Below are 27,653 nucleotides of genomic sequence, written 5' to 3'. Positions count from 1 at the left end.
TGAGAAGGGGAGAAAAGCTTGCATGGCAAGGTGCTGTAGGAAGTGAGAAGGGGAGAAAAACTTGCATGGTAAGGTGCTGTAGGAAGTGAGGAATGGACTAGGGTGTTGTAGGGAAGGTTTATTTTTGGAATGCTGAAAGGGGAGGGCAGGAGAAGATGAGCTTGATGGTGAAATCATACTGCAGCTAGTGAATATGGTGGAGGATGATCTGTTGAATGCAGAGGATGGTGGGATGAAAGGTGAAGACGTGGCAAAATCCTTTCATGGTGAAGTGCATGAAATCGATTGGACAATAGGGCGGCACGGTAGCACAGTGGTTAGCACTGCTGCTTCACAGCTCCAGGGTCCTGGGTTCGATTCCCGGCTCGGGTCACTGTCTGTGTGGAGTTTGCACATTCTCCTCGTGTCTGCGTGGGTTTCCTCCGGGTGCTCCGGTTTCCTCCCACAGTCCAAAGATGTGCGGGTTAGGTTGATTGGCCAGGTTAAAAATTGTCCCTGAGATGTGTAGTTAGAGGGATTAGCGGGTAAATATGTGGGGGTAGGGCCTGGGTGGGATTGTGGTCGGTGCAGACTCGATGGGCCGAATGGCCTCCTTCTGCACTGTAGGGTTTCTATGATTCTATGACAAGGTGGAGATTTCTATTAATTATACGGGGGGGGGAGGGAATCCTTTGAGGACAAAGAAAGACGTATTAAAAATGCTGGGTGCATCATTAGAATGACTGGTCTGCTAACTGTGTAGTATTATCAAATGCATTTAAAAATCAATAAATATGTACATGGCAGGCAACTTAACATAAAAATTAAAAGATGACATTTTCATAGCACCTGATCACACCTCACATACGATAAATCGCTTTGAAGTGCAATGTCCACAATATGGAGGTAACCACCGCAGCCATTTTGAGCACAACAAGATCCCACATGTCAGTAAAGAGGTGCTCAGCGTACCAGGAATCAAAAGGTGATGAGGGAAAAGTCGCGGATCTTCAAATGATACAAGGTGCCTTTTTTTAAAAAAAACAAGGCGACCCCCCTTTTTGGGAGTCCGGCAGTGAAATGTCGAGTCAGCTCAAGATTGTGGCGGCGGGGCTAAAATGGACGCCGTTGATCATCGGAAGAATGGGTGAGAGAGGATTTGAAATTAATTTGGAAAAGGGGGTGGGGGGGGGAATATATTGTCAGAAGGGAACTGATCCGCGGTAAACAATTTTCTCCTGACTCATTATTTGGGAACGTAAAAACGTGATTGAGCGTCTGAAGAGGCAGGCGCCCGCTTGATTGACAGCCGTAAGGAGGGGGCGGCCGGAAGCCCAGGCTGGACCTCGCGGCGGTGGCAGCCAATCAGCGCCACGTGCCCCACGCACGGTTAGCGCCGTAACCATAGCGAGCGGCGTGCGCTGCGTCACTTTGTCTGGGCGAGGTGGAGAAGAGGGCAAAAAAAAGAGAAAAGAAAGGCAAGAACGCGCTTCTCCAGACGCCACTCGGTCTTAGTGAGCTTCCCCCGACAACCGAGTAGAGCTTCAACTACGCAGCAACCATGTAAGTGATGCTTTCCGCAGGCGGCCTCAATAAGCCTTCACCGCAATACTCGTGCAAGGAGGTGGTGTGGGAGGGCCGGCCAGCTCTGGGAGTTAGGCGCCTTTTCGCCAGCCTAGGCCGCTGCAGTTTTTTTAAAAATAAAGCCACTTAAGATGGGGAGATTTGGAATGGAAGGTAAAAGATTTTGAGGTTGCAACATCTTATATTTATTTTTCTGGTAGCCGAAGCGTGTTTTTAGCCAATGCCCATTCGAACCTCCCAATTCTCGTGGGCTGCAAATGCGTCAGGTTGGGAGCATATTTAATGCCCAAATGGGGAAACTCTACGTTCTCACTGCCCGGATGATTTTGCAGCCGCTTAAATGTTGCATTTTTTTTTGGGAGTGTGGAAATATTTGGGGGGGGGGGGAAAGAAACCCTGCTTGCTTACACGTGAGTGGAAACGCACAGCAGCCTTGCGGGACTGTCATGTTCCAGCGCAATTAATTCCAGTTTCAGCGTTGAAAAATGTGCGGCGGCTTCCCACAACGATACATGTGTGTGTTTTATCTCTCATCTGATCTTTTTTTACCCGAATCGACCGGCAGCACGGAATAAAGCAACGGGTTTGGAAACGATTTGGAGAAACTGCGGTTTCTAGAAATTTCTCTCTCTCTCCCCCGGTGCGCGCAGGCGCGGGCACCCGCACAGATCTTTCGGGCTCCTCTATGTTAATGCTTTATCGGATTTTCTTTTCCCTTCTCTTTTTTTTTCAATGACTTTTTTTTCCCCTCAAGGTGAATTGTTTCTTTTCACCGGTGGTCTTCCTTTTGGCGGCAGGATTTAAGGAGGGGGGGGCTTTGGCTGTTGCGCAATGTTGAAGGAGCCGCCATTTAACGCAGCCTCGTCCTCTTTCCCTACTCTGGTGCATTCTTCGCCGCAAACACAATTTTTCTCTCTCTTTTCCGTCGCGCTTTTGACTCTGCTATTGTTCACAGGGTGGCTTCGATTGTAGAAATCTGCACGCTTGAGTGTCTCTCCCCTTGCCCAGGCCGCCTTATGCGCGCAGTACTAGAAAATCCAGAAACTTCGAATGACCACAAAGCTTCTCCCAAGGACTGTGGGATGCGACATATTCTCGCCAGTCACCGATGATTTGGAGCAATAAATGTTACCGGGCAACGTAACCCGAGATATCAAGAAGTCTGGGAAATTGTGTGGTTTTTTTTTGCAGCATCATTGTGAGTCACGTAAAGTACCACGTTGGGAACACTCCAGGGTATGCAATAGAGAAGGTAAACTCGAATGTTGCTGGGAATTAGAAACACTTACAAGGGGTGGGGGTCAAGAAAACTAGGCATGTTTACATGGGTGAGTAGTGGGGGGCAGCTTGGGCACGATCTTGAGTGGAAAAAAAAACCCTGATAGTAACTGAATCCTGCCGCAGTCCAGCTCAAGAGTCTGAAGTACAATTTCAAGCTCCTTAGAGATTTGAAGAGGATGGTGTAAGGAATTCAACAGCAGTCTGCATTTTTGGAAAGTAGCAGTCGTGAGATCTGGGTGGCATAAAATTTGGAACTAGGGATGAAAGATTCTGATTGTGTAAAATCAGCTGCATTGTTGAATATGATGCTCTGGCAGAACATGGTACCCTTCTAGTTTGAATCTTGCGTCCCCAAGTACTTTATTGTCCAGGATTTTTTTTTCTGTACGTCAAAGCTTTCACAGCTATAAGATCACTGTTCAGATTTTCTCATTAATCTGATCTATAGTGCTTAGACAAGCTGCCTGAATTTTGTCTCTACTGGCTCCAGTGCTGAAATCATGGAATCTATGGCACGGAGACAGGCCCTTTGGCCCAAACTGGTCCATGCTGACCAAAAAGCCCATCTAAGCTAACCCCATTTGCCCATATCAATCTAAACCTTTCCTATCCATGTAAGTTCTTGATCTCCCCAACCCTGGGGGGGGGGACCCTAATGTGGAGATGCCGGCATTGGACTGGGGTAAACACAGTAAGAAGTCTCTCAACAGGTTAAAGTCCAACAGGTTTATTTGGTAGCACAAGCCACTAGCTTTCGGAGCGCTGCTCCTTTATCGGGTAAATGGGAGTTCTGTTCACAAACAGGATTACCTGTAAAGACTTGCATTCCAACCATTATTTTGTAAATTGAGTTTGTCTTTATATGCCCTGTTTGTGAACTGAAATCCCACTCTCCTGATGAAGGAGCAGTGCTCCGAAAGCTAGTGGCTTGTGCTAACAAATAAATCTTTTGGACTTTAACCTGGTGTTGTGAGACTTCTTACTGTGAAAAAGCCCCTCAGATCATATACACCTCTATCAGATCACCCCTCAGTCTCCTATGCTCCAAAGAAAAAAAGTCCTAGCCTGTCCAATTTCTCCCTATAACTCAGTCCTTTGAGTCCTGGCAACATCCTTGTAAATCTCTTCTGCACACACTCCAGTTTAATGACATCTTTCCTAAAGCAAGGCGACCAAAATTGAACACAATAATCCGGGTGTGACCTCACCAATGTCCTGTACAAATGCAACATAACTTCCCAACTTCTATACTCAGTGCCCTGACTGATGAAGGCCAGCATGCTAAAAGCCTCCTTCACTTCCCTATCTACCTTTAGAGAGCCGTGCACCTGAACTCCAAGGTCCCTCTGTTCCACAATGCTCCCTAAGGTCTTACCATTCACCGTGAAAGTCCTACCTTGATTTGACTTTCCAAAATGCAACACCTCACACTTGTCTGTGTTTAACTCCATTTGCTGTTTTTTGGCCCACTTCCCCAGTTGATCAAGATCCTGCTGCAATTTTTCATAACCTCCCTCGCTGTCTACAATGCCACCTATTTTAGTGTCATCTACAAACTTGCACATTCTCATCCAAATCATCGGTGGAGATAACAAACAGCAGTGGGCCCAACACTGACCCTGAGGCACACCACTAGTTACAGGCCTCCAGTTCGACAAGCATCCTTCCACCATAACCCTCTGCTTCCTACCATCAAGTCAATTGTATATCCAATTTGCCAGCTCTCCCTGGATTCCATGTGATCTAATCTTCCAGAGCAGCATACCATCTGAAACTTTATCAAAGGCCTTACTGAAGTCCATATAGATGACATCTACCGCCTTGCCCTCATCAACCTTCCTGGTCACTTCACCAAAGAACTCCAAATTTGTACGGCATGATCTCCCGTGCACAAAGCCGTGCTGACTACTAATCAAACCTTGTCTTTCCAAATGCCTGTATATCTTGTCCCTCAGAATCCTCTCTAGTGACTTACCCTGTTGGGTTTACTGGTCTATAATTCCCAGGTTTTTCTTTGCAGCCCTTCTTAAATAAGGGCATAACTTTTGCTACCCTCCGGTCTTCTGGTACCTCACCCATAGCTAACGATGATGCAAATATCTTGGTAAGAAGTCTCACAACACCAGGTTAAAGTCCAACAGGTTTATTTGGTAGCAAATACCATAAGCTTTCGGAGCGCTGTCCCTTCGTCAGATGGAGTGAAAATCTGTTCTCCAACAGTGCACAGAGACACAACATCAAGTTACAGAATACTAATTAGAATGCAAATCTCTACAGCCAGCCAGGTCTTAAAGGTACAGATAATGTGGGTGGAGGGAACATTCAACACAGGTTAAAGAGATGTGTATTGTCTCCAGACAGAACAGCTAGTAAGATTCTGCAAGATCAGGAGGCAATCTGTGGGGGTTACTGATAATGTGACATAAATCCAACATCCCGGTTTAGGCCGTCCTCATGTGTGCGGAACTTGGCTATCAGTTTCTGCTCAGCGACTCTGTGCTGTCGTGTGTCGTGAAGGCCGCCTTGGAGAACGTTCTCCAAGGCGGCCTTCACGACAGCGCAGAGTCGCTGAGCAGAAACTGATAGCCAAGTTCCGCACACATGAGGACGGCCTAAACCGGGATGTTGGATTTGTGTCACATTATCAGTAACCCCCACAGATTGCCTCCTGATCTTGCAGAATCTTACTAGCTGTTCTGTCTGGAGACAATACACATCTCTTTAACCTGTGTTGAATGTTCCCTCCACCCACATTATCTGTACCTTTAAGACCTGGCTGGCTGTAGAGATTTGCATTCTAATTAGTATTCTGTAACTTGATGTTGTGTCTCTGTGCACTGTTGGAGAACAGATTTTCACTCCATCTGACGAAGGGACAGCGCTCCGAAAGCTTATGGTATTTGCTACCAAATAAACCTGTTGGACTTTAACCTGGTGTTGTGAGACTTCTTACTGTGCTTACCCCAGTCCAACGCCGGCATCTCCACATTGCAAATATCTTGGCCAGGGCTCCTGCAATTTCTTCTCCAGTGTCACCAGTATACTTGAACATACTGGTCAGGGCCAGGAGATTTATCCACCTTCATATATTTTAATACGCCCATCACCACCACCTACTGTAATGTGGACTGTCCCCAATATATCGCCACTAACTTTACCAGGTTCCCAAGTCTTGTTTTCCTCCACACACACGAGACATATTCATTGAGAACCTCATCCATCTCCTGTAGTTCCACACACACGTGTCCACTTTGGTCCTTGAGGTCCTATTCTCTCTCTCGTTCTTTTTCCTTTTAATATACTTGAATCCCTTTGGATTCACCTTAATCCTCTCGGCCAAAGCTAACTCCTGCCCCCTTTTTGCCCCCCTAATTTCCTTCTTGAATATACTCCTGCACACCTCCAGGGAATCCCTTGATTCCAGCTGCTTGTACCTGAGCCATGCCTCCTTTTTCCTGGCCAAAAGCTCAGTGTTTCGTCATCCAGGGTTCCCTACTCCTGCCGGCCTTGCCCTAACGGACATACAGACCCTGAACTCTGGCTATATCACTTTTGAAGGCCTCCCACTTGCCAGAGGTCCCTTTGCGCTCAAACAAGCTACTCCAGTCAATCTTTTGCAAGCCCCTGCCTGATTCCATCAAAATTCACCTTGCCCCAATTTAGAACTTGCACCTGTGGACCAGTTTTGTCCCTTTCCATAACTATTTTAAAATGAATAGAACTATGACCACTGGTCCCAAAGTGTCCCCCCACCGACACCTCAGTCACTTACCCTGTCCTATTTCCCAAGAGTAGGTCAAGTTTTGCCCTTTCCCAAGAAGGACCCTCCACATATTGCCTAAGGAAACTTTCCTGAACACACTTAACAAATTCCACCCCATCTAAGCCTGACACTATGGCAGTCCCAGTCTTATGTTAGGAAAATTAAAATCCCCAAGTATGACCTTATTACCCCTGCAAGTCTCCCCAATCTCTCTGCATATTCTTCTAATTCCGGTTGACTATTTGGAGACCTACAGTACAACCCCAATAAGGTCACTATCCCCTTATTTCTTAATTCCACCCACAAAGCCTCGTTGAATGATCCCTTAGTTATTCCATCTGACTACTGCTGTGATGCTCCCCTTAATCAAGAATGCAATTCCCCTTCCTCTCTTTCCTCTACCTCTGTCCCACCTAAAGCACCTGTACTCTGGAACATTAAGATGCCAGTCCTGTCCCTCCCTTAGCCATGTTTCAGTTATGGTTATAATATCTCAGTTCCACGTAACTATCCATGCCCTGAGTTCATAGAATCCCTACTGTGCAGAAGGAGGCCATTCAGCCCATTGAGCTTGCACTGACGACAATCCCAGACCCTATCCCCACAACCCCAGGTATTTACCCTGCTAATTCCCCTAACCTACACAGGATTCTATCCCAGTCCTACGTAACTATCCATGCCCTGAGTTCATCAGTCTTAACTGTCAGCCCTCTTACATTGAGAGAGATGCAATTTAATCCAGCAGGTTTTCCTCACTCCCTGCTGAGCTCCTGACTATTATATTTATTCAGCTTGCCCTTGCTGAGTACTGCATCTGGTTTCAGCTCCTCATTTGCTTCCCTGCTGCTGAGGATCCCACCCTCCCGCCAATCTAGTTTAAACCTCCCTTGTAGCACTAGCAAATCTGCCCCCCCCCCAGGATATTGGTCCTCCTCCAGCTCAGATGCAATCTGTCCCTCTTTAAAAAGGTTACCTCTGCTCCAAAAAGATCCCAATGATCTATGAATCTGAATCCCTGCCCCCTGTTTCTCTTCCTTGACCATCAGAACTGGATTTAATGCTGATGGTGCCTTCTGACCAGAACACTCTGGTTTGATCGCTGTCTCATCTGACCTTTACTCAATTGTTTTGGCTCTGCAGTTTAATGTTGTATTGGCTTTGATTTGCAGCTCTGCATTGGTTTGATGTGCTTATCATGGTGCCTGCTAAGACTTCATTTATGCTATTTAACCACCTTTGGTGCAGTATGTTATCACTTATTCTTTTGCATGGTGCTCTACGTTTATCTGCATTATCTGCCATTCTGTCCGTTGCATATTTTCCCCTGATTCATTTACTCTACTGTCCTACTCCATGATGTAAATTTCTTAACGGTAAGCAATAATGAGCACATGTTCAGCCAGTTTCTTCCATTCCAATGACTTACCATGAATCCCATAGCTTTTGAGTTTTTAATAGCTTTTGCATAGAATTTCCAGGAGTCTTTTGGAAGTTGAGGTACATCATGTTATTGGACATGCACAGTCCGCTTCTGCCTGTTACTTGCTCTAGGTTAAGGAGCTTGGTCAAGCCTCTTTCCTTTCTGAATTTGTGCTGAATGCTGTTAACTAGGTTATTACAATGATAAATTATCTGGTGGTACTCGCTGCTAATCTAAGCTATTGTGTGCTGGTGCACACCAACTACAAAATAATTCCGTTTACAAGATGGCAGCTGATTGAAGACTTTATGGCTTACTAACATTTTATTTATTGGATGTGGGTGATCTTGGCTTGGTTGCTTTTGTGTGCTGAACTGGATTCTTGAATGTTTTAAGAAAAGTGGCTGGTTTGATTTGTGTTTTTTTTTCACAAAAGAATGAGGACAGTGGAAAATCTGGTGATGGAGCTGTATCTCTCCTTGAATTAAAGTAAGGGGTGATCGTTGGAAAGGGTGACTCAAAAGTTTGCATTCTAAAGATGTTAAAGTGAGGATGAATGTGTGGCTGCTTTGGTTGAATCATGCCCTGTTAGCTTAAGGCAAGAAAACTAGTAATGAACAGTTGAAGTTTGATACTGCAGTGGACATGTGGACAACTTCTATGCACAGGAAATTTGAAGATTTTTGATATGGAATAAATCAGTGTGTTTTAAAGAACTAGATTAATTGTATATGTGTTAGCAAGAGAGAAGGTTGTGCTGCAACAGGCATGATATTTTATACTTTGTACCCTAATGTATGAATTTTTAAAGCTCTTCACAGAACCAGCTTTTGGATTACCTTAAGGTTGCAGCAAGTAGCGATGTCCGAGCCCGAGGTGAAGGGGAGGCAAGAGCATAACTAAATGACGATGCCTGGAACAAGCTGAATGTTACTTGTGGGCACAGTAAGAAATCTCTCAATACCAGGCTAAAGTCCAACAGGTTTATTTGGTATCACGAGCTTTCGGGGCGCTACTCCTTCAGGTGAGTCACCTGCTTGACTTTAACCTGGTGTTGTGAGACTTCTTACTGTGCCCACCTCAGTCCAACGCCAGGCATCTCCACATTATTACTTGTGGTCAACATGGGGGACCTTGGTTCAAGTGAGATGATGATGATGATTCAGCTTAATATTCCCAATTTAGGACATGTAAGTTGGTAATTGGTGTATGTCGCATGGATTGGCTCTGTTTGGTGTTTGAGCCAGGAAACTTTATTTTGTGGCATACACCATAATTGGTTACATCTGAACAAGTACCCCAGGTCATAGCCTGGATTGTTGGCATGCCACCTCCTCTCCAAGTACTTGTACGTTCCTCTAACATGCAAGAGGTGAATACATCTGCATTCGGCATGGGTAAGTTCTGTGTTTTGTTCAGTGCAGTTGCTGTTTTTTGCTCAAAATGGTAACTGAAGATGTTTTCAGGATTCAACATTTTTCAATGTGAACCTAAAAATGAAAGTCTTTGGTAATGTTTGGCTATTTTTAGTTGAGATGTTAATTGGGGGACAGGTTGCCATTTGGTATCCAAGGTGTGCTATGGTACCTAGGCCTGAATTTGCATGGCTGTGATCAAATCCATGAGTCAGGACTATTAATCTCACTTTGTGCTATCACACATCAAAAAACAAAAAGGTGGGAGCTTTCAAGATATTCCCCAAAGCTGTAATGTCCAAGTCATGTACTATACAAGAGATGACAGGCTCACTTTTATAGTTGATCTTTAATTTTCAACTTCTGTTTTTCCCATGTGCACTTCCAAAGATGACTGAGTTGAGCAGACTTGTTTTTTTTTCTTTTTCATATGTTGGTGTTGCTGGATTTTAATTTTCCTAACATAGACTGGGACTGCCATAGTGTCAGGCTTAGATGGGGTGGAATTTGTTAAGTGCGTTCAGGGAAGTTTCCTTAGGCAATATGTGGAGGGTCCTTCTTGGGAAAGGGCAAAACTTGACCTACTCTTGGGAAATAGGACAGGGTAAGTGACTGAGGTGTCGGTGGGGGGACACTTTGGGACCAGTGGTCATAGTTCTATTCATTTTAAAATAGTTATGGAAAGGGACAAAACTGGTCCACAGGTGCAAGTTCTAAATTGGGGCAAGGTGAATTTTGATGGAATCAGGCAGGGGCTTGCAAAAGCATTTCTATTGTCCTTGAGATGGTGGTGGTGAGCTGCCTTTGAGCCATGTGATGTAGGTACACCCATAATGCTGTTAGGGAGTTCTGGGATTTTGACCCAGGAATAGTGATGATGGTTCCAAGTCAGGGTGGTGAGTGGCTTGGAGAGGAACATGTGGATGGTGGTCTTCCCACATGTCTGCTGCCTTCCTCTTTCTAGGTGTTGGAGGATGAGGTTTTGGAAAATGCTGTCAAAGGAATCTTGGTGCAGTATATCTTGTAAATGGTACACTGCTGCTGTGCACCAGTGGAGGGGAGTATATGTTGAAGGGGTGGGTGGAGTGCCAATCAAGCAGACTGCCTCGTCCTGGCTAGTGTTGAGCTTTGTGTTGTTGGAGCTCTGCTGATCCAGGTAAGTGGAGAGTATTCCATCAGACTCTTGACATGTCTTGTGGATGGTGGACAGGATTTGGGGAGTTAGGTGAATTACTGTATGTAGGATTCCCAGCCTCTGGCTTGCTTTTGTAGCCATTGTATTTATATGGCTGGCCCAGTTCAGTTTCTGGTCAATAGCAACCCCCAGGATGTTGATAGTGGGGGGTTCAGCTATTGTATTGTTGTTTAATGCGATGGTGTGATGGTTAGATTCTCTCTTGTTGGAGATGGTCATTGCCTCACACTTGTGGCATGGATATGTTGTTTGCTACTGGCAGCCCAAGCCTGAATGTTGTCCAGACTTTGTTGCATATGGACACAGACTGCTTCAGTATCTGAGTTGTGAATGGAGCTGAACGTTGTGCAGTCATCAGCGAGCATCCCCAATTCTATCCTTTATGATGGGACGGAAGACTGTTAAAGCAGCTGAAGATGGCTGGGCCTAGGAAATGGCCCTGATGAACTCTTGCAGTGATGTCCTGGGACTGAGATGATTGACCTCTAATGACCACAACCATCTTCCTTTTTGCAAGGTATTCCAACCAGAGGAGAGTTTTCCTGCTGATTGCCATTGACTTCGGTTTTATTAGGGCTCCTTGATGCCATACTTGGTCAAATGCTGCCTCAATGTTAAGGGCAACCATTCGCCTCACTTCTGGAGTTCAGCTCTTTAGCCAATATTTGGACCAAGGTTGTAATGAGGTCAGGAACTGAGTGGCCCTCATGAAACCCAGATTGAGCATTGGGGAGTAGGTATTGCTAACTGCATGTTGCTTGATAGTGCTATTGATACTTTCTATTGCTTCTGCTCGAGAATAGACTGATGGGGTGGTAATTGACCAGGTTGGATTTGACTTATTTTGTGGACAGGACACATCTGGGTAATTTTCCACATTGCTGGTGCTGTAGCTGCACTGGAACAGCCTGGCTAGGGGTGTGGCTGGTTCTGGAGCACATGCTTCAGTACAGTTGCTGTCATGCTCTTGGCTCAATGCCCTTGCAATATTTGGTGCCTTTGCCTGTTTCTTGATTCAGTGTAGTGAATCTAATTGGCTGAAAACTGGCACCTGAGATTTTGGAGGAACTTGGGAGGAGGCCAAGAATCATTATCCGCTCAGCCTTTCTGGCTAAAGATGGTTGCAAATGCTTCAGCCTTATTTTTTGCCCTGATGTGCTGGGCTCCCCCCATAATTGAGGGTGGGGGGTGGGTATTTGTGGAACCACCACCCCTCAGTTCACTTGTCCACTGCCATTCAAAAATGGATGTGATGGGACTGCAAAGGTTAAATATGTTCTATTGTGGTATTGCTTAGCTCTGTCTATTGCATGCTGGTTTCTGCTGGGGTATATGCAGTAGTCCTATGTTATAGCTTCACCAGGTTGATGCCCTAATTTTTAGATATGCCTGGTGTTGCTTCTGGCATGTCCTCCACCCTTGAACCAGGGTTGATCCTTTGGTTTGATATGGATATGGGGGGGGGGGGCATGCATCGCAGATTGTGGTTGGATACAATTCAGCTTCTATTGGCCCACAGTGTCGCCTGGATGCCCAGTTCAGAGTTGCTCAATATGTTCAAAATCTGTCCCATTTATCACGGTGGTAGTGCCACACATGAAGGGTATCCTTGATGTGAAGCTGGAAATTCATCTCCACAAGGAATTGTGCAGTGGTCACTCTTTACAAATGCTATGATGCAAACAGGTAGATTGTTGAGGATGAAATCCAGTAGGTTTATTTGCTTTTGTTGGATCTGTTGCCGCCTGCTAGAGACCCATTCCAGCAGCTATATAATTTGATCCTGACCTCCCTGGATGTCTGATTCAGCATGGCAGAAGCCAAACAGAATATGTGCCCAAAACTCTTGAGTTTGTTCCTGACAGATCAGGAAGTACCCCAACTTGTCAGTGCATTGTATTTGATATATTTTTCTGAGCAGCTAAACTTTGCCAAGTTTTTCCAAATTCCCTTTCTGCTTTGCGTCAAATTGGAGACCACTTACAGGTCTCTTTATTTGCATTTACCTTGAATCTGTCTGGAAACTAGAATCCTGCTGGATTGGAATCTTAAGTTCTTGATTTGCTGAACCAGGAGTATGTGGTGAGAATCTTTGCCATGGTAGGGATCTGACATGGTATACTGCCCTGGTCAAGTTGATATAGCAATTTAAGAGTCAAGCGTTTCAACCTTGATCAACAAATTTTGGTGGATCATCTCATTTGGACTTCTGGTGTGTGCAGAAATGCCTCCTGTTTTGTCTACAATGACATTTCAAAGTGACTGTAAAACATTTTGGAACAACTAGATTGTGATTTCTCTTTGCAATGTGACAGTATGATCCTTTCAAACATGGAAGAATTGCTTGTCTGGTGCACTTGAATGATTAAATGGCTCATTTCTGTGTGGAAAGACACCCCCACCGGAAGATGTAGAAAATGGTGTGACATTAATATTGATAATCACCCTCTAATGAGGCTGCATGTGTTTGTCCCTATCTGAAGTCTCATTTGCAAGGAAAACTTCAAATATAGCTGATGCTCTGCTCTTGAACAAAAGTGTGCGTGGATGGTTATAAGCTATTTTTCTGTGACCATCAACTAATGAGAAATATATTGTATACTCCAGTCTTGCTTTGTCAAGTAATGTACAAGACTAGAGAGAAAATGAGCCAAGAGTAAGAAGTTGTCTGGGGATGGGTGGGTAAAGAGGAGGAAGATCCCATTGTACTATTTTGAAGAAGAGCAGGAGGGTTACCCCTGGTGTCCAGGCCAATATTTATCTCAATCAACATCAGAAAACCATTATTACATTACTATTTGTGGGAGTTTATTTTGCGCAAATTAGCTGCTGTATTTCCTGCATTCCAACAATGATTACATTTCAAAGGTATCTCATTGGCTGTGAAGTGCTTTGAGACTTCTGGTTGTGAAAGATGGATTTATGAATCCAGTTGTCAGACTCTGCAAAATGCAAGTCGTTTTTTTTGTCTTGGTACCAAACTGGCAACTTGTTGCAGCTTGATGTTTCTTCTGGTCTGCATGTAGCCATGGAAGCATGCCAGGGTTGTTGCGTGGCAATTCTGGCCTCTACAGCACTGCCCTAGTGTTATGTACAAGCTTATGTGCGCATATTTATTGAAGTAGAAGTGATTACTGTAGGAATAGCAGATGTCCACAATCGTTGATTTTTACAATATTGGGCGCTGGTTTTGTGGAAACAGTTCCTCAGTAAATACAGTGAACATGCTACTGAATTTCTGATCAGTGTGCAGCCTCTTGATGCCTTTGGCAGATGGCGTTCGTGCTAATTATTGCTTTCTCTCAATATGATGTGACACTAGGGTTTTGTTTGCAAATATCCTGCTTACAAAGGGTTTTCAATACCCTCCATTGATTTATGAATCCAGTTGTCAGACTCTGCAAAATGTAAGTAATCAATGGATACCTGGTGCATGAAAAGGCTTTTGAGTGTTCAAATATAATTCCACTCCTTAGCAAAGGGAGGCAGGTGACTTTCCAATTCTGTTCTGTGCACTCAACTCTTTCCCCCCTCAGCAGAGAGGCGTCTACCCTCTTGTAAGCGGTGGTGGAAGTATCAGAAAGAGACAGTATATTGACTTGCATCACTGAAATGGGCCATTCAGCCTATCTAATTTTCTATCAGTATTTGTACTCCAGTCCAACTATACACCTATTGGCAATCCCCTTTATTTCTTTCGTCCTATAAATGCAACTGAGCTATTTGCTTCAACTGCTACTTGACGTAGTGTTGCATGTTGTTGCCACTCTTTGGGTAATTAAGTTTGCCCTGATTTCCGTATTGGATTTATTAGTGGCACACTCGTCTCCTGGTTTGGTCGACGACTCCAATGGCAACATTATCATGTCTATTTTAAATACCTCCATTAGTTCATCCCTCCACATTCTCCCTTTGTTTGAGCAGTGCTTCTCAAAAGTGAAACCTGTGAGGGTCTGACGGATGGACCGCAGGCATGATTTACCAATGTGCCCCAGATATCTTTGCTCCTCCACCCCATTTAACCTTGTATGAGCAGAATGTAGCATATCTGCATGCCAAAATTTGATACACTAAAATTATCAATTAAACACCAATTCTGCACACTTGTATTCTCTGTATTAACAGGACTTGGAATTGTATTTCCAAAATCCAAATGTAAATTGTGAACAATAATGGTTTTAGTACTGATTCCTGTAGAGCACCATTCCCACCCTTACAGTTTTGTTAGTCTGAGTAACTGCTGTTGACCCCTCTGTCCTTTTTGGCAGCCAACTTGCGATCAATTCAGCTGCCTGTCCTGACTTGCTCTTAATCATGAGTCCAGTAAACAAAGATCATCAAAAGCCTTTCGAAAATCCAAATATACTGCATTGCCCATGTCTACTTTTTGTGAATTCTTTGAATGCACCTGATTAGTTGATTAAAGCATAACCTTTTTTGAAGTCTGTGCTGACTATTTGGTTTCTAGACCTTTTTCTATTCCTGATGTGGAGATGCCGGCGTTGGACTGGGGTGGGCACAGTAAGTCTCAACGCCAGGTTAAAATCCAACAAGCTTATTTGGTAGCACGAGCTTTTGGAGCGCTGCTCACCTGATGAAGGAGCAGCACTTCGAAAGCTCGTGCTATCAAATCAACCTGTTGGACCTTTTTCTATTCCCTTTGAGTAAAGATTTCTGTTCCTGTCAAGCTAACTGGTCTGTAGTTACCTGAACTTGCTTGGTTTCCATTTTTTAAAATATAGGAATGACAGTTGTCCGCCGGTCCTCTGGCACTCATTTCTAATGCTTTTTTTTGTGTGTGTAATGCATGGACCAGGATTTTTATTCAAGTAATTATTTAGTATTGTCATTTTGTTGTCCTCTGACAGTGGATGAAGATTTTTGTATAGTTGAGAAATCGGTTGCTTCAAATTTAAAATCTGATTTGCCTGAAACTAAAGACGATGTTTCATGTCGCCCATAAGCCTTTTAACAATCTGACCTTCAAATTTCAGACATTTTAATTGTATGTATTTGCTAGTTTTAGTTTGTCTTTGATTTTTGTACTTAAAAAAGATCTGGTTTTAGTGCTGTTACCACAGTTAGTGACATTTGTATCAGGGCAGGTTAGGTGCATTGGCCATGCTAAATTGTCTCTTACTGTCCTAAGATGTGTAGGTCAAATGGATTAGCCATGAGTTTGCATGTTCTCACTGTGTCTGCGTGGGTTTCCTCTGGGTGCTCCAGTTTCCTCCCACAGTCCAAAGATGTGCAGATTAGGTTGATTGGCCATGCTAAATTGACCCTAGTGTCAGGGGGATTAGCAGGGTAAATATGTGGTTGCGGGAATAGGACTTGGGTGGGATTGTGGTCGGTGCAGACTCGATGATGGGCCAGATGGCCGCCTCCTGCACTAGGGATTCTATGATATGAAGTACTGTTCATATCAGCCAATCCCTTGATGTATGGAGGTGCAATTATGTGCAGTCTGTGGGGGGTGAAAAGCTGAAGCACTCTGCTTTAATGTTACTGCGAATGCAATTTCTAATGAAACTTGAGAAGAGCAGTGGACAAGTGTGCGCTCTTTCCCCTCCCACAAATATAAAGGGTGCAAATAATAGATGTGCTAACCTGGACTACTGTCCTGCACTCCTGGTTACAGGTGTGCATTGGAAGCAGACCTCTCTGGAGATGAAGTGGAGAAAATGACCTGGAGTTAGGCTTTCCTTGAAAGCAAATTTTGGTGTTGACCTAAACTGAGTACATGCAAATGAAACCAGTTTTGTGCTGCATTTTAATCTCTTCCTCCTCTCGCACCACCCCCACTTTTTTTCTCGGCCTGAAGATTGGCAGAATTCTGGTGCTTTGTTTCTATGCTACACCTGAGCCTAAATGCTGACAATTTAAGGCAACAATCTAACCAATGTTAGATGAATGTTGCATTCTTGTTGGTTTTGTTTTTATTGCAAATAACAGTGCATAGGCAAATTCACACACCTTGGGGAATAGCATTGCTGTCAAGGGTTCTGGAGTTAGAGGTTTGTAATTCTGTGACATTCCATGTGTTTAACATACTATCTCAATATATTGCTTCTATTGAAGCTCTGCACTGTATTTTCTGATATTGAGACCTAGATTAATGTGGATTCTGTTAATCTAGGTGATAGAAAACTTTGAGCATTTTTACTGTCATGGGAATAGCCAGAGATGCTATGCAAAAATTGGTGCACAATATCCTCTGCAACCTGGTTGTTCCGTGAATGTTCTCTTCCTTTCCCCACAAATGAAAGCTTGACTCGTTCATTTTATTTTGCTTCCTTGCTTGGTTCCTTTAATGAGCCACTCCTTTCTCCATCCATTTATTTTGCTGATAATGTCTTGCTCAGGTACTGATTCACCAATGGCTGACATTTGGTGTTCAGGTTACCCATTGTACAAGTGAGCTTCAACCGTTAATGGCTATGATTTATTAAATTGCAGATTTTGTGGTCATAAATACATTTTCTGCAAAAGATCTCAGAATTTGTGTACTTTTTTCTCTCTGGTTAGTGATTAAGTGCAGCAACTCTGCTTTCTCTGATGCAGGCTAAAAAAATAAAGTAGAAAATGGAAATAAGTATGACTTGAACCTGTTTTGAGGCAATTGTTTATTTCTAAAGAAAGCCGAGGATTAATGTTTGAACACTGAACCAGCATTGGGAAGTGGAGAATTCTATTTAATCTCTAGGCTCAATATACTTATCAGCTAAATATCACTACTGCACTCCAGACCAGAGCCTGAGAAATTGCATCAAATTGCTAATGAATACAGAAAATGTTAGCTTTGTGCCCAACCATCTCAGTTGTGAGGCTGTCATGCCAAGCAATGATGCAAGCAAAACTGAAAATAGTTGACTGGTCAAGCCCCTGACCACAGAAGAGCCAGTTAGGCCAAAACATTCGGTACTTGTCTGCATCAGGAGGGAATAGTGTAGAATTCTATGAAAATAAAATTTCATTTATTTGTTGTTTTGCCATTGGTTTTCCTATATGCAATTCAGTGTTCCACATCTTGCATTCTCTATGAACTTTATTTATCAGTAATGTAATGCCAAAACTGTAGTGGTGTGGGCTTCAGTTTGTGTTGCCATTATCTTTTACCTTTCTGACCTATGTCGCCCCATATATAACCGCTATTTTCTTTTGCTTTTATGCAATCCTGCATTTGTGCAGGATTTTAATACATCATCTCAGGCATGGGGCCTAGGTGCTGTATATGGGCAAAAGAGAATTCGCACAATTTGCTTAAATGATGTGGTTAATTTCTATAGGATATTTGCAATGGGTTGTGAAGCTGCATTTGGATCTCTGGTTCTGATTACTTAGCTCAGAGGATCCCAAGCGTTTTGATGCATGCACCCCTCCCTGCAGAGATTCATATCCCATTCAAATGTAGTCCCGTTCTCTCTCTCTCTCTCTCTCCTTCTCCCCGCCCCTCCAACGGAACAATATTTTGAGACGCATAAAAGATAACTGCATTAAATCCTCTTGATCTTAAAAGCTGTGGGGAAATTGTAGTTCTAAATGCTCACCCTGTCCTTAATATATGTAGAGATTGTGTGCATCATAGCTAACTGCTTCAAAATCTTTGCTTTTCATGTAGCACTTGGAAATTGTCTTTAATTTTAATTGAAGCAACATCGTATAACCATAGAAGAGTGTATTATGGGGTGATCTCAGTGCAGCAGAGGCATTTAAATCCCTGCTGTTGTCTAGAATCAGGCATTTGATCTCCTCAGCTCTAGTAGCTCGGTCCAAAGTTGGTTTCTACAAATTAGTGACAATTCAAACATCTCTGCTGTGGTAAGATCACTCCTTAAATGAACCCCTTGGCTATGAGACCATGTTGGTGGCTCTTGTTAATTTGCTCTGCTCTCTCCACCTGGCCCAAAGTTTGGGAACCTCTGACCTAATGCAATTGTTTTTCCACAGCAACAGAACCTAGAGACTGAATTGCACTAAAGTCACTCTGTTGGAATGTTTTGCATGCGGCTTTGAGAACTTGTGGCCTTTTTTCACACAAACTTTGATTGTTTTCACTCCCATAATGCTTTTAGGCAGCCAGCTTCTGCAAAGTGGTATGACCGAAGAGACTACGTCTTTGTTGAATTTTGTGTAGAAGACAGTAAGGATGTTGAAATAAATTTTGAAAAAGAGAAGTTTACATTCAGGTACGTAGTAGATATTCAATCCCATTTATGTCAATGTCTGTCATAAGCTTAGGGACAGCTTTATTTCACATCTTAAATGTGTTTGAAAAGAACCTGGGCTCTAGTCTAGTAATAGCATTTCTCATTAGTATTGTTCATAAAAGTTGTAGTATTTTAATCTGGTAATTTATAAGTGCTGACATCGGCAACACTATTGTATTTCTGAGACTTGGTCACAAAAATCTGTCAGTGTAACCTCTGCACTGGAATTTGTGTTTTACTGTAGAGCACCCATTTTTATTTAAGCTTTTCCATTTTAGAATATTAACTATAAAGACTTGTGGCCAGCAAAAGATTGAATTCACTTTTCTGTCATGAAAGAATGCCTTGGCACTGCGCAAGAGATTTCAGTCAGCACTAATTTATTTTGCGTGTTTCTTTCTCTCGCTCTCCTGTCTCCCTTCTATCTGTTTGTGTCTTCCTATTGCTGCATATTGTTGCTTGGCTAAGTGAGCATACCAGTACTATTCTTGTACTGGCTGACGAGGGGTATGCGGTTGTAGTCTAGGAAACTTTCCCTTTTAAATATTTTCTCCACTGTGGATGCACCTGACCATCACTTGGTACAGCCTGAGACTAGCAAATCACAATGAAGATTCTGAATCTGCATCCTGCTGCTCTAAGCGCAAAACTGGACCATCAAAATGCTGTATTATCAGGACAAACTAACACACAAAAGTAATGTATTGACCCAAATTCCTTTCTCAAGTTTCCTCGAGGAAAGGCTCAAATGTTGTTGCAAACTGGGATCATTGTAATTGGGAACTTGGCATGGCATGTGAAGCTACCACAGGGACCATGCAGACAAGGGAAAAGTATGCTCACCTTGTGGTTTTTCTTTAAATGTTGCCCATGCTGAATTATGAGGATGACTTGAGCTGATCACCACAGTTGGTGACATGAGCTCTAGGTGGAAAATTTGTTTTTCTTGTGTTTTAAATGTGTGTAAATGCTTGAAATTTTAGAACTTTGACCATTGCCACAATATGGAAATATATATGTTAATTATCAGAAGCCGCCAATTTTGTTTGTACTTATAATATACAGTCCTCTCCTACCTTGAGTAGCAGCTGAGCAGGCTTTCAGATCTTTCTGCCAATACTTTTGAGTAGGTTTCCCAGAAAGTGTGCAGTGCAGGATCTCTTGAGAAAATGCCTGTTCATTCATTCTGTCTCTGCTTCCTTCAGCCATCAGATAATTGGAGATCAGGCAGAGACCTTATTGAGAGAGATGACAGCATCCAATGATCTTACCACAGTTATTCAGAAGATTAATTTGGGCCTTTGAGTGTGCAATTCTGTTAAAACCATGAGGCTTAAAGCAAGTTACCATTGAATCATATGCTAATTAAAAACATTTGGTGCTTCTTAGCAAAGCAGTTGTAGTAGTTTAATTTCCATTTTAAAATTGGTGCGTGCTGTATATTTATAGATGGGAGGGTAAATGTTTTGCAGTAGGTTGCTGTGTGGGTGGAGAATTTATCCTACTTATCTGGTTGTTTAAAAGTCGCCATTTTGTCTGACCAAGTTGCTGGCTTGATCCTTAGTTTAATCGGCATTTGGAGCCCTCTGGTATCTTACTCAAATGATCATGAATGGTGCATATTGGGAGGCAATGACTGTGGAGAGCATTAAAACTGAGCCTCATTGTGTCCTTCCTTATCAGCAATGGTCACCAAATAAGGGCGGGATCTCGAGTGTCTCCCCAACCTGGGGGCGGTGCCAACTATGCACCAATGGCTGCCATGTGTATCTGTCGACTTGAGCTTACTATCGATAATTTAGAAGTGTTAAACACACAGCTGTGTATATAGGGAGCCAGTTATTTTTGCTTCTCTCCCCACTGCCCCCTCCCCTCCTCTCTCGCTCTCCTCCTCCTCTTCTTCTGCCCCCCCCCCCCCCCTTGTGTGGCTTTTGCAAAGGGGTAATGTGTATTGGGTGAAATGGCAACATCTGAACCTGCACTGCTGTTCTGAAAACATGATCAACAAGATACAGTAAGTATGCCCAAGAACCTGCAATTAAGTTTCTATTGTGCACTGCAGTGCAAGTTGGGCAAATGGCAGCACATGTTTGATGCAGTGAGCTCCTGAAGATGGGACATCAGATCAGTATTAAAAGGGCATATTTGAAATTGCAATATATACCTAGAGCTGCATATGAATGTGAAGCATCTTTGCGCAAAAGCTCGCAAATTTTTCCCAACCTGAAGCCATTGCAACTGCTATCTTGGCTCTCATCAGCTAACAGCACGGAATGGGGAATCAAACCCAGGACTTTGTATGTTTGTGCATTTTGTTTATAAATTGAGCTGAAGGGAGTTGCAGATTTTGACTTTGATGTTGTCACCTGCATACCCTAGTTTCATTTTGAGACAAGTCAGGAAGGGGGTTCACTCAATTTGGCAGCCTTATGACCCTCCCCTTTTTAAAACTTGAGGTAGAAAATGGTCTCATTTTCTGTAGTATTTTTTGTTTTAATGTGTTGTCCACCATTTTAGATCACTTTTCTCTTTCCCTTCTGCACTCCCACATTTGTGAAAGGGGAGATTTTCTCCATGCATTATTCTTTACAAGGGCTCTGGAGCTTCTCCGGCTCCGAACCGAGGGTTGGCATTGCAAGACTTTTTAGCTGGACTTTAAATGCAACAAGTTTACTTTGATGTTGCAGTTGGCTGTGAGATCTGTATATGAGGAGCTAGCAGCATTAGCACGATATATAATTTTGAGAGCCAGTGAGGTGTCATTTTGTCCATCTTGCTGAAAATTGTTTCATTTCAAATAACCTTAACCTACATGTGGTAATGGAATTCTGCAGGTTTAAATATAGATTAAACTGTGGAAATGAAATTAGTAAAACAATGAACATGCTGAGATTTGATTCCACCCTTGTTTTGTTCAATTCCTTCCTAATTAAGGTTTAATGGCTCAGTTGGTAAGTGCACTGCTCAATGTGGTATTGAACCATAGAGGCTTTGAAGGTCTTTGACCTGACTGGTTTTCACCTGGAGCATTGAGAGCACCCGTTGGCTTAAATGTCCTCAGGCTAGAATAGGAGAAAAGCCACTAAGACTTCATTGTTGTGGCTGCCCAATGACCACTCTTGACTAGTCCAGCCTGCGTGTTAATATTTGGGCAGGAGGATTGGCCTCAGCTGTTATCATCTCACTTCTGTTCCCCTAAATGATAAAAAGCAGGTGTTAAAATAAACATCCTGAAGACTCAACGGATTCTCCCTCACCTGAGTGGAAATCATTCATTTCTCTGGTATAAACTTTTTCTCAGCACTGAGATATTGCGGATAGGGGTTGCAAAGGGAACTGGGAGAATGTATATATGCATCAGACTACCATGGGTAGGTAAATGGGCATGGCTGATGTAAGCAGAAGACCAAATGCAGCATAATAGAGTGCAGAAGAAGATAGGAGATGACAGCCAAGTTGAATGGGCAATGCATGCAAAGTGGAACAGGTTGCGTTAACAAGTTGGCACCAAGGATGTAAACCATCCTGCCAGCACTGTTATGACGGTTGGGGGCAGGGGATGTTTGAAGAGACAGATTCTTTTCCTGGAAGTTATAGCACATCCATTCTACTATATTAGCACCCATTGCCCATGAGAAGATGTACGCTATAGTTGAGGTCTGATGTCCTTCGAGTCAATATTAAGAACATAGGGTTGAATGTGCCCAGTACAATTTTGATTTATTGTCACATGTATTCATATACAGTGAAAAGTATTGTTTCTTGCGCACTATACAAAGCATACCATTCATGGAGAAGGAAAGGAGAGAGTGCAGAATGTAGTCTTACAGTCATAGCTAGGGTGTAGAGAAAGGTCCATTCAAAAGTCTGACGGCAGCAGGAAGAAGCTGTTCTGGAGTCGGTTGGTACGTGACCTCAGGCTTTTGTATCTTTTTCCCGATGGAAGAGAGAATGTCCGGAGTGCGTGGGGTCCTTGATTTATGCTGGCTGCTTGAGGTACTGTTCCTCAAACCTTGTGTTCAACTTCATTAACAGTGTAGAAGGCCAGTCATGTGTAATTGGGAGTGGGGCAGCCAATCAAATTGGCAAGGAAGTGTTTGGGGTTGCAGCTGGAACAGAGTTATTGTGCCCTTTTTTCAGTTCTGATTTAAAAGTTTATACCTGGAAGATGTTTCTTGCTACAATGCAAAAGGTTTTCTTTTAGCTATGTGGTCACACTAAAGGCCACACCTGTTTGCTATAACACTTGTATGGGCTTTCACAGATTGTTTTGGGATATGAACCATAAAATATCGAATGCAAGTAAATTAAAATACAATCTTGAACAAGCAGTAACTTAATAATGCTTAGCATTTTTAAACTATGGTTTTGCTATGATTGAGAGCAGGATAGTAAAATTTTTTGTATGGCTTGTCTCTTTCCATGTAGCTGTCTTGGAGGAGCTGAGAACCTGAAACACTTTAATGAAGTTAACCTTTTTAATGCAATTGACCCAAGTGTAAGTATCGGTGATCTCGTGAAGAATTTATTTTTCTATTCCTGTTCCATTTCTTAGCCAAAAAAGCATGCTGATGACCCATTCCCAAACTCTGCCAGTGCAGTTGTTCAGTTTGCCACCAAAGCAACTGTGGTTCACTTTTCTGTAGATGTTGTATTACATTTTTTAAAAAAGGGTTGCAGTAGTTGGGGAAGTAGTCTTGCTTATGTTAAAATTGTATATAGTTGGGGCTGAGTTTACGAGTAAATGGAGATATTTTCCTGCCCCTGTCTTGTAGTTAGGCGATCTACTCCTGGGCCTCAGCCCATGTTACTCCTGAACTGTTGGAGGATGTATGAATGTTGCTGACAGGACAGTTTACCCCCCATTGTGGTCTTAGAGAAATATTGTCCTATAGCAGTCGAACTAGAGTCCAACCTGTTATTTTTAACTCACCTATTTAAATTTGCTAAAATAGACATTGTTGTTGCAAGTTAGTATAATTATGCAGATCTGCTTAATTTGGATGTATATTCTCAATATATTCTGTAGGATTCCAAACACAAGCGGACAGACAGATCTGTCTTGTGCTATTTACGAAAAGGAGAATCTGGTCAAGGATGGCCACGGTTAACCAAAGGAAAAGCAAAGGTAACTGAGATCATTGCAGTATTTAAGTTTAAAAACAGTGCTCGAAAAGCTCAGGTCTGGCTGGACCTGTGGAAAGAGAAACTGTTCATGTTTTGAGTTGAGTATTACTTTCCGCTCTCCACACAAAAGGTGACAGACCTGAGTATTTCCAGCACTTTGTGGATGCTGGATATGTACATTAAAAATATTTTGCATTTATCATTGCTATGTTTGTTTTTTACTATGCCATATCACTTGCTTCGAATTACTGACTGACCACTTTTTTTTACAGTTAAACTGGCTCAAAGTGGATTTCAATAACTGGTCAGAGTGCGATGATGATCCAGAAGAAGAAGATCTATCCAGCTTTGAAAAGTTCTCACAGGTAAGAATGTCTACATGTTTGGAATTAGGAGCAAACTATTACTCCTTTTAACTATCTTTTTTGATGTCATGCATATTATATTTGTGACATTTTGAGCATCAGTATATTTTACCTGAAGGAGGAAACTTGAACTTGCTCCAGTATCTTGTTTAAACCATGCCTCACTTGCTGAGTTTGGGTCTTCTGTCCACTCTGGCACTTGCCTTCCTGTGTGCTTAATGCCCAGAGCATGCACTGCAGGTAACACATGTTTGAGGGCATTTAAGAGTCAGTCACATTGCTGTGGATATGGGGTCGCATGTAGGCCAGACCGGGTAAGGATCACAGATTACCTTCCCTAAAGGGCCAGATGAATTTTTACAATGATCAGCAATGGCTTCGTGGTCATTCATTATTGCACTTTCATTCCAGATTTTTGAGTTCAATCTGTCAGGATGGGCTTTGAACCTGGGTCCTCGGAGCATTACCCTGGGTCTCTGGACTACTGGTCCAGGGACAATATCACTGCCATTACCTCCTATTTCCGAAGAGAAAAATATTTTCTGCCTTTAACCCATAACTGAGTAAAACCTTTTTTTCAAAAAGCTCGTCAAACTTGAACTGGTGTCAATGGCAAACCTTTTTCGTTTGGAAAATGATTTGCATTGAGTTCAGTTCTGTGCCCCTTCTCGGTCCTCCAGTGCCTAACCAAGTGTGGCTGGTCATGTGCGGGCACAGATAGTTAGGAGGCTAAAGCAGATTGGCTGACTTAGTTTGCTGTTACTCAACCCTATTAATGCTATTTTCTAATGAGATCAATGGAGAGTGAAGATGACGAATCATTGCTCGTTATACACTCCTTTTTCCCTGTTTCCTAGTAATTAGGGTGTCCCAGCCGTGGTCAGTTTGGCACTGATTAGAGATTGAACTGGGACCATCCTGGTCTGTAACCTGACACCAACCCACTTGTTCCTTTTTAATGTGTATTGCAATAGAATGAAAAAACTTTTTTATTTGAAAAAAAAAACTTGCATTTAAAAAAACTTCTTTTAGATGATGAACAATATGGGGGGAGACGATGATGGTGACATCCCAGACGTAGATGGAATGGATGATGTAAGTATGAAGATACTGGCTTGTTGAAGTGTTTTCAGTAGTATTTAATTCTGTTAAATGGAAATGTGATTGTAGGGCAGCCTAGTAACAAAGTTTTATAGCTAGTGTTGCAAGGGTTTAAAATCCATGTTTCAGCTATTTTTCAAATGTTAAAAGCAAAATACTGCAGATGCTGGAATCTGAAACAAAAACAAAATGCTGGAAAATCTCAGCAGATCTGACAGCATCTGTGGGGAGAGAATAGAGCCAACGTTTGGAGCCTAGATGATCCTTCGTCAGAGCCGGATTCAAATGTTTTTCTACCTGTCAGTTTTGTGCATTGCATGTGGCAGCATGGCTAAATTGCTGTTTGGGGTGCAGAAACATCTCCGAGCCTGTCCAATACTCATCTTATTGGCAAGTCTATGGTCCAGGCTATCCTTGTTTTTGGAGGGGAATAAAGGGGACATCCAAATGAGCGCAAGTAGTATTTGTGGGAGCATTGCCCTGTCCGTATTCCCAGTGTTACTTGTGCTCACTTTTTAAAATAAGGAAACTTTCTTTGACACCAAAAAATTGATGAATTGCATTCTTCAGATCTAACAAAGTCCAAGATTTTTTTGAGTGGATTGAAAAATGACGATTGGGATATAATTTTAGTTCTATTGAGTGTTTATTTTGTCTTTGTGCCAGCCTCTCAAACCTAGAATTGAATAAGTGAGAGAATTGGATCCGTGTTGCCATATTATTGGGTTTGGCAGAGGGTTTGTTCTCAAAATCCCCCACCTTGGAAATTGCTATTTTTGATTGTACAGGCATGACTCCCAGTATTATTGCCATTCTCATATGTGGCCTCTTGTTCATCCCCTTCCCTTCAACCCACCATTGGTGACTCTGGCTTTTGCAACTAGGCTCCAAACTCTGGAATTCCTTTCCTAAACTCCTCTGCCTCTTAAAATCCAACCTTTTTTGGTTATTGCTTCAATATCTGCTCTATCTTGTGTCAATGTTTTCCCTTGCACCTCTGTGTAGTATTGTGGGACCCTTTTCTATGCAAAAGGTGCTGCATAAATGCAAGATTCTTTTAATGTTAACAGACTATACAATTGTATAGTGGTTAGCACTGCTGCATCACAGTGCCAGGGACCCAGGTTTGATTCCCAGCTTGGGTCACTCTGTGTGGCATTTGCACGTTCTCCGTGTCTGCGTGGGTTTCCTCCCACAGTCTGAAAGGCGTGCTGGTTAGGTGCGTTGACTTGAACAGGCGCTGGAGTGTGGCGACTAGGGGAATGTCACAGTAACTTCATTGCAGTGTTAATGTAAGCCTTACTTGTGATTAACAAACTTTAAACTTTTTTATAAACTAGATATTTGACAGTTAGCCCTGTCTCAATAAGCTCACAATGCATTTTCTAGCACCTTTGCTTTTGTCCCTATCTAAACAAGTGGTGTGCTTGTAGCTAAATATAACTTGGGATGGAGGTTGACTTTCCTCAGAAATCTGTTACTGCTTTGTTATGCTGAAGATTCTTATGATGCATGAAATTAACTGCTTTCCACAAGGCCAGGAAGGTTCAAGAACAGCTGCAATACTCAGCTGGAATAATACAGCCATAGTTAGAGGCTTGGAATAAGTTCAGATGTATAGCCAGGGAAAGGAAAAATGCGGGCAATAAAGTGAAAGAACAACACATCTCTTGGACAAATTCAATGGTCAGAGGTAAACTGTGCATAGAACATAGTTGATCTTGACCTGTTCCACTGACTTGTGGGTAAGGCTTAGAGACCACTCCCAAAACCCAATAGATTATTTTAATTTTGCATTTCTAACTTGAAGTCTGTTGGGTTTGTATGTTGTGACAATATGGTGACCACTGAAAAGGAATACTTAAATTGGTGTAACCAACAAATTTGAATGCTAGGACATGAAGGTAAAGCCTACAATTTTTTGCCCCCTCGACTAAGTATATTTGCAATTTTGGACTGTAGCTGTGGAATGCCTGGATACTATTCTATAATGGGGAAGTGGTGGTAGTGGAATTAGAAAAAACTGTTTTGCCTCTGTGGTTCCTCTTGTCATAATGCCTGGAAGTATGCTGGTGTTGAGAGTTGTGCTACTTGCTCATCTTAAACAGTGAATTAATGTCATATGCCAATATATTAATTTTCCTATTTTAGGATGGATCGCAGGACAGCGATGATGAGAGTAAGTAGAATTTTGGCTTTTTAAAAGTGATACG

At 42.7% G+C, this 27,653-nt stretch overlaps 1 protein-coding gene across 1 annotated transcript in view; it reads left to right on the top strand.

Moving 5' to 3' along the window:
• Positions 1 to 295: 295 nt before the first annotated feature.
• ptges3a (prostaglandin E synthase 3a (cytosolic)) overlaps positions 296 to 27,653 on the top strand; it is a 28,149-nt gene continuing 791 nt past the window's right edge. Inside the window, exons 1-7 of the mRNA XM_078201219.1 lie at positions 296 to 1,542; positions 18,713 to 18,826; positions 23,276 to 23,345; positions 23,877 to 23,975; positions 24,247 to 24,339; positions 25,372 to 25,434; positions 27,592 to 27,619. Coding sequence (XP_078057345.1) covers positions 1,541 to 1,542; positions 18,713 to 18,826; positions 23,276 to 23,345; positions 23,877 to 23,975; positions 24,247 to 24,339; positions 25,372 to 25,434; positions 27,592 to 27,619 — 469 coding nt within the window. The 5' untranslated portion in view covers positions 296 to 1,540. The remainder of the gene's footprint in view (positions 1,543 to 18,712; positions 18,827 to 23,275; positions 23,346 to 23,876; positions 23,976 to 24,246; positions 24,340 to 25,371; positions 25,435 to 27,591; positions 27,620 to 27,653) is intronic.

This window comes from Mustelus asterias, chromosome X, assembly GCF_964213995.1.
Source record: "Mustelus asterias chromosome X, sMusAst1.hap1.1, whole genome shotgun sequence".
Classification (NCBI taxonomy): domain Eukaryota; kingdom Metazoa; phylum Chordata; class Chondrichthyes; order Carcharhiniformes; family Triakidae; genus Mustelus; species Mustelus asterias.
The sequence above is the reverse complement of the archived record's forward strand: the minus strand, read 5'-3'. Positions and strand labels throughout refer to the sequence as shown.